Here is a 7,870-nt window from a genome sequence, read left to right as displayed (position 1 = left end):
TTCGTCGATCTATTCTGAGATGTCATTTTGAACCTCGACTCATAGCATATAGGGTATTTATCCAACACTTTATTATTCTTATAGAACAATATATAATTGTTTTGCCAAGCGTGAATTTTTTCATAACCCAATTTGAGACCATTCACCTTTTGAACATTTCCATGGTCTTTCGGCAAACAATTGTCCTTTGGTAGCATTCTCTTGAAAACCCAAAAAAGTAATCAAAACACTGGTTCGACATACGATACTTTATTTTGTCGTGCATTAGTTCCACAATAGCTGTGAGAACCGAAAAGCCCTCACACCCCAGGTATAACTCTTGGTTGGCATTTTTTTAATAGTTTTCATATTGTTCGAATTCTGCATTGTCCATTGGTGTAAACACGTCATATTCCCCTTCCAGATTGGTATTTGTCAACTCAAATGGAAAAACATCATTTAAGATTTCCATGACTTGTTCATTAGGATCCATATTAGGTTCAACATTGCCCACTCTTGTCACATTTGACGACAAAGCATTGTCTAATTGTTCCCCGTGATAGTTCCAAATATTATAAGTCTCTACCATTCCATTCCTTACTAAATGAAATCGAACATTTTCAATAGTGTCCCTTAACGTATTGTTACACCTCCTACAAGGACACTGGATTCTAGTTGCACCCAGGTTGTGTGTACATGCAAAGTCAATAAAATCATCGATTCCGTCCAAGTATTCGTTGGCGCATCTGTTTGGGTTCTGCATCCACGTTATGTCCATCATTCCTGCAACCATAATAACAGTACAACAATCACAATAACTTCATCATGATCTTGTCACCTTATGCATGCGGTAAGGGCCCTATCCCATTCGGGAATACAAAGTTATGTCACGAAATTTACGGCTACTTTAGATTAGATTTCGACGTGGAGAAATTTCGGCAACATCTCTGTACAGTTCTTCAAGTGCACAAAATAGGTATGAAATACCTATGTGCCACCTGAAGAACGTACAGAGATGACATCGAAATCCCCACACTGAAACCTAATCCTTTAACCATAAACTACACGTCATAACTTTGCATTCCCAAACTGTCTAAATAATGGGACAATTCAAGATTCAATTAACTCTGTACATCACAACACATATTTGTACGTCATGTACAAATTTGTACATATACAATTCAACATTATACATAATTATAACATAAAAAATTTAACAACATAATATAAATATAATTTAACACTTAATATAAACATAACAACATAATTTAAATAATTTATATTTTTTTAAATAACACGAAGAAAATACCTTCCAAATCGTTATCCACCGAGCGTTTGTCACACATAATATCCCTATACACAATGAACTTTACGGTGTTAGTATGAATTGACATTGATACTTTGAGAGAAAATAGGAATGACGGATGCCGGATTGAAGAAAACGAAGGGAAAGGACGTGCAGAGGTGGATTCTGCAGTTTTTCTTCAGTTTTTGCCTCTGCAGCTAAAGTCAATTTGTAAGGATTACTTTTGGAAAAATTACTTTGCGTGACAAATATAGTATTCATTGCGCAAGTTGTAATTTTAAATAATTTGCATGATAAACACTATATTTGTCACACAAGTTTCAATTTTTTTTCTCAAATTTTCTTTTTCATTTTCTTTGTAATTGAATAATGTGAACGACGAACACTATATTCGTCGCGCAAGTGGCATTATTTTTTTCTTAATTTCTTTTTGTTTTTTCCAACTAATGTAATTTTTTTATCCAATTAAAAATATCAAACCAAAATAATTATTAAAACTAATTTATTAACAAAAATATATATTATAACTAATGTAATTAAGCCATCCATGTAACATAAAATTTTAAAATAAAGTCCAACATAACGTTCAAATAAATCTTATTTCATAAACAAAAACAAAAAACAAATAAAGTTCACTCTTCCTCTGGGTCATCAGCAGGGGTATCGTCAACTCGTGCACGCTTTGCAGCCCGATGTACATCGAACTTCCACTGCCGGAACTGCATCTAGAAAAGGTTGTCCAGATACTTCCGCTGCTTCTTATTGGTTTCATCAACATCCCAAACAACCATTAATGGCAAGAAAAATAAATTAGTAATCACAAAAATATCATTTTTTAACAAAAACAATTACACATTCTTTAATACAAACTTACCAATAACTCCTGCACCATGGAGTTCTTCAACTCCACAAGCACCATTTTCCAAGACTTAAACTCAATAGAACATTGGTTCTGCACCAATCCCCCAATATCAAATCTAAGTTCAGGTACGCATCAGCCCTACTTTTGTCATCAAAGAAGGGCAATCATTTACGACGGTACCTCTCTATTCTCAACACAGCTTTCCTCATTTTTTTTTTCTACCACAAAATTTTATAAGTAATAGACTATTAAAAAATAATTTCAACCATATCAAATGTAAAACAACTAATTCAACAATATTTTTTTTTTTTTTTTACCTTTCCCTTCATGAGACCTTTCTCCCTCGCAACTTTTCGTTGAATCAAAAACCGAATCTGCCATTGTTTGAAACAAAACCTTTGAAAACTAGGGTTCTAAAACTGTGTTTATATAAAAGCCGTAACACTTTGCGCGACGAACCATTGGTCACACGAAGTGTGTTATAAATGCGTACTAAATAGAAGCGGTTAATGGGTAACTAACCGTTTTTAGCGAAACTTTGCACAACGAATAGGTTCGTCACACAAAGTTTTTATTTTTATTTTTTTGAATTCCTTCGATATTTGCGCGACCAAAATGTGTTTCCATCGCGCAAGTGACACTTATGCAACGAAATATTGTTTGTCGCACAAGTTGTTTTTTCTACTAGTGCTAGGAAGAACTTTAAATACTTTTCTAGAATTTATTTACATTTTTATCAAGGATTGGTTTCAAAAATATTTTCATCAAAAGAGTTTTCAACCATTTTAAAAGCACTTCTAAACGAGTAACTTTAAGTCAAAGCAAGATGCCATCAAACAAGAAGTAAACTACAACGAAGAGAGAAACTCATATTTAACAAGGGTATCGAAAGCAAAATATTTATAACTTTAGTGATTTGCTCTTGCATTTGAGGTCTCATATTTAATTCTATGAAAGTAATTCAAGTTCTCTCCCATATCATTTGAACCATAAACAATACCCTAAGTCAACATTTTATTGCACCAAATGACCAAAATAAAAGAGAAAAACTCATCATGAATACTTTGTTGGAGTCCACAAACTGGTTTTCCATGGCTTGGGTGTTGGAGAATACAAAAAATCTTACATCAAAAAATAGACAAAACTTTTAACAACGTGGAACTCTTTTGTGATAAAACTCTCGTTATTGCACTATGCAGATAATAAGACTCCAGTTGAACGAAAACGTCTTTGAAATTAGTACTAAATTGTGGCCTATTTCTTTAAAATCATTGATATTAGATAATCACTCATTGTTACCTAACATCCTACCTAACGTCCTGAAGGACCACAAGTGCATCAAAATTGTAATATATCTCCCCCCAGATATGTGCATGTGCAGCCATTACAACGATTGGGCAAAATGAAAATGGAACGTGACAGAGTCCCGTTTTATTATGAACAAGATGAAACAATTGGTCAACTTTCTTGCTTCCCACGTGATCCTCAACCCTATATAGAACTACTTGTATATACTAGGGGAGTAAACTATGGTCTATTTGTGGAAACTGTCACAGTTTTCATCCTCCCTAGTTCCCAACCTTCCACGAAAACAATTAAAAATGTACACAACTAGCATTCCACGAGATGATGAGGTTTCCTATTTAAGCAACTCTCCTGTTACTTAGATTAATACTTTTGGTACGCCAGGTAATCTTTATAGTAAGATTTGGGAGAGATGACCAACGACATGCTACTAATCAACACCAATTGTTCTTAACTTAAGGTATGGAGTTTTACATGAAATGATACAAGGCTATTAGTAGTGGAGTGACTCATTATGTATTGTATTTTATTTTAGGCTTTTAGCCAAAATGGTCTCTGAGATGACTCTTCATTTGGTCCCTGAGATTAAAAATTGATAAAAGTAATCCCTGAGATTGTCCACCGACAATCGTTTTAGTCATTTTGTCAAATCAACCCTCCATTTAAACTCATAGTTTCTCAATTTAACGGAGATTTTTTCACATAATGACCAAAGTGATTGACGATGGACAATTTAAGGGACCAATTCTATTAATTTTAAATCTCAGAACCCAAAGTGAGGAGTTATAATAATTTCAGAGCCATCTTTGCTAAAAAAAATCTTTATTTTGTTAGGTTTTCGACGTGATACGGTCTTTTATTGCACAGTCACAGCACAGGTAGCATTCATGGAGGAATTACATAGGACAGTTGGACCAGGCAGATCAGTCTCCTTCAAAACCCAGCAATATCAATCAACTAACACAGTGAGTTTATTAGCTAGAATAAATAATTAATCAAGTAAACAATGACTTTATTTAAACTTAATTAACCTTTTTTTGTTGCTAATTATATGGTATGCAATGTACGTGAAGATTCCACACAGCGCAATTCATGCCATGAAGTTTCTCTGTCGGTCGTGGAGTCCATCTGCCTCTAACTTTCAGCAGATGTTTACATCAACTGTGAGAAGCTATGCCGATTTAATAAATTTATAGTATCAACAGAAAATCCTTCGCTAATATGATTTTCACATTTTTCGTTTTCTCCTTGCTAATATGATACATCACTTCTAGGCATAACGTGAAATTTGCTACTTTATTCTACCTTACCAAGATGATTGCTTAATTTTCAGGGCGTGTCTCCGTCACATGACAACTGGAGTTCAGACGAAAAGCTGGACGATGAGTTTAGCTCAGGGGAACTCGAAGATCCAAAACTGGAGATACAAGAAGTTATAAATGAGTTTCCACTTCAGAGTAGAAGCAGTACGTCCAGCAGGGGATCTTGGTGGGGAAGCAAATCCTTAACTAGCTTACTCAGACAGCACAGAATGAAGAAGAAAGAAGATATCCGGATTCACACAGCTAGCGTTCACGCGGCGCTCTCTGTCACACGCTTGGCTGCTGCGATTGCCAGCGTTGCAGCTGCCAAGAGCGGCATAGAATCGGTAGAAGTCGGTGAAGATGGCAACCCCATCATCATAAGCGACATTGTTGCTTCTGCGGCATATCTGGTTGCTTCAGTATGTGCCGAAGCTGCAGAGTCGTTGGGTGCGCACACCACTCATGTTTCTTCTGCCATCAACTCAGGCTTGGCTATCCAAACAACCGGCGACATGATCACACTCACAGCTGATGCTGCAACATGTAATTCCCAATCCATCGAACGTTTCCTTCGCCAGAATCTGCATAAAAAGTAAAAACATAGGTTTAACTTGACGAAATTATCCCTTGCCAGGTTTAAGAGGAGCGGCAGCACTCAAAGCAAGAGCTACCGCGGATGCCTACTTTCTCAAAACCCGAAATCTGCTGGAAGTAAAGGGCGAGCTATCAGTTGTCACTCCTTCTGGTAAGAAAATATAGACTCATTTTTCACCCCCGTTGCTGTTATAAGAACAAAGTGAAGATAATTTCTTGTTTGCGGAAGCAGGAAGCACAAGATACGGGTGGGCGTCCATATACTCGAAGCACAGTCAGCTCATGCTGAGCATCCAAAAGAAGCATCTGGGATTCTTAGCAACAAGAAAGGAGTGTAAGATCAAAGACTTCTGATTTCATTTTCGTTTTCTTTTCGGTGAAATTACAGTTTTCTTATGACTTTTCCAGATAAGATTTTCCGTGTGAAGGAGGGAGACCAGGAAGCTCAGGATTCCGGCAACTTTTCTATCTGCCTAAGGAGCAACAGTGGAGATATCAAGCTCTTGTTTAAAGATGAAAATCAAACTTTGGTTTGGACATCAAGCATTTCTAATCTCTTACAGATGCATAGTTGACGTTCAGCAAATCTGTAAAGGCTATAGTTTCTAATATTCAAACTCATCGCTTAACGACGGTATTTCTTGCACTATGTCATTTGCATTGCTCTTTAAGACCGTTCCATCAAACGAGACATTCTCCACAAAAATCAGATGATGATACAAGCTGAAAAGGGAAACAATAACAAGGAAATGAACTGCAACAATGGAGTTGTTTTGAGTCCGACACAAAGCGAGATGTCTTGTAAAATAACACGACAATTTATCCGTTCTCTAGATTAAAAGCTGCCAGAAGCACCAAAAAGGCCATGTATTTTTGTTTTCTCAACCTTCATAGTAGAGGAAAAGACGTACACATTGGCATGATTGCACAATTCTTACAAGAACTTCAGAAAGGCCTTGTATTTTGTTTTATCTTTGTGCACATCGGATTCCAAGAATGCCCTTTGTAAAACCTAAATGGCTAGTTTGGTATTGCCGTGTTTTTTGAAAAAAAACTACTTATATTGTGATGTAAGAATAAACAGCTATAAAATAAAGTTGTTGATTGTTTGGTAAACTTTTATTTGTAAAAGTGCTTTTAACAAAAGTTGGAGATGGTCTAATACAAGAGCACTGCTAGAAGACTAAATTTTGTAAACTAAATGATATGGAAGTTGATGATTGAATTATTACTTAAATGTTGATAAACGTACTCATTTTTTATTAGTGACACATCATTTAGTTTACAAATTTAGTGTCATTATCATTACTCCTAATACAATGGTAAATTCGTAAGGAACACATTCAAACTGTATTTCTTTTAATAAAGCCGAAGCAGAAATACAAATTGTAAGTCCAAGAAAGCACCGACACAAAGAGCCGAAACTGGCTGACAAAAGCGGAAGATGAAAGATGCATGGAAGAGAGGCCAACTACACCAGAAAGGGAGGGAGCTGCGAGGTCTACAATGTACGTACTTCTTCTTCTTCATTGCGACTCTTCATTTGTCCGACGGTTTAACTACCCATTTATCTTCATAAAAAAAACATCTTATAAAACTGTTTGGACCCAAATTTACATCATCGGCTCGTGTAAACAAGGTCGTTGAGAGAGTATAATTCTCAACTGTCGGATGGAAAAGTGGAGATAATTTTTGTTATTGTTAAAGGATAATATTATGGTTTTTATCATAATAATTATCTTTTAATATGAATTATCTTGGCATATTATTAAATGGGATGGATAGGATGCAGATTATATCCCCAAGCAAGTGATACAGTTCAAATTGATTTAGGATATCTGGCGTGTGGTGGTGGTGACAGATTGGCAAGTGGTCAGAAATGAATTTAAAATTGTTTGAAATTCATTAAATGGGATTAGGATGCATGGATGGGTGATGGGATTATGACAAGAAAAGAAAGCCTAGCTAGGCTAGGCTTTTAATTACGATGGGATAAGTCAAGATGGGCTTTTATCATCTTTGAAGAATCAGCCATCTGAAGATAGGCTTTAGCACCTATGCTACGAGTCAGATTTTATTCAGCGAGTTAGAGTTGCAGTCGGACTCTACACAATTATCTAGTTGTGCCAAATAAGTACGTCAGTCCTATAAATACAGATGCAATGGCAACGGAAAAGTCTGTCTCCAACACAACACACAAACTGCCATGCGCAAACCCTCGCTCTACGCGAAACCTCTCAAACATCTTGAGATTTTTATTTTATTTTTCGCCAACACATCTTCAGTTTGGATAAACAGCACTGTGAAGACAATCGGCGAACATCTTCAGCTTGGATAAACAGCACTGTTGTCGTAGAATCAGCCGACCACGAAGCACCTTTAGTTTGGATAAACAGCACTGCGTCGAGACCGACTGGTTATCTATCCAAGTCTCGGTAGAGAAGAATTTTCGAATCCTTATTGGCAGAGGTCATCTCATTAGCCTTTTCGGCGAAGTTAGGTGTTACAAGTTACTACATT

At 36.2% G+C, this 7,870-nt stretch overlaps 1 protein-coding gene across 1 annotated transcript; it reads left to right on the top strand.

Moving 5' to 3' along the window:
• The first annotated feature begins 4,290 nt into the window (after window positions 1–4,290).
• LOC126585015 (VAN3-binding protein-like) lies at window positions 4,291–6,466 on the top strand. Its single transcript, XM_050249404.1, has 6 exons — window positions 4,291–4,417; window positions 4,526–4,615; window positions 4,786–5,299; window positions 5,391–5,501; window positions 5,583–5,684; window positions 5,759–6,466. Exons 1-6 carry the CDS (start codon window positions 4,340–4,342, stop codon window positions 5,923–5,925), a joined length of 1,062 nt encoding a protein of 353 aa, XP_050105361.1. The 5' UTR covers window positions 4,291–4,339; the 3' UTR covers window positions 5,926–6,466.
• Window positions 6,467–7,870: the final 1,404 nt, after the last annotated feature.

The sequence above is a fragment of the Malus sylvestris genome, chromosome 10 (genome assembly GCF_916048215.2).
Source record: "Malus sylvestris chromosome 10, drMalSylv7.2, whole genome shotgun sequence".
Classification (NCBI taxonomy): Eukaryota; Viridiplantae; Streptophyta; class Magnoliopsida; order Rosales; family Rosaceae; genus Malus; species Malus sylvestris.
Note: the sequence above shows the minus strand (reverse complement) of the source record. Positions and strands in the feature narration are given on the sequence as shown.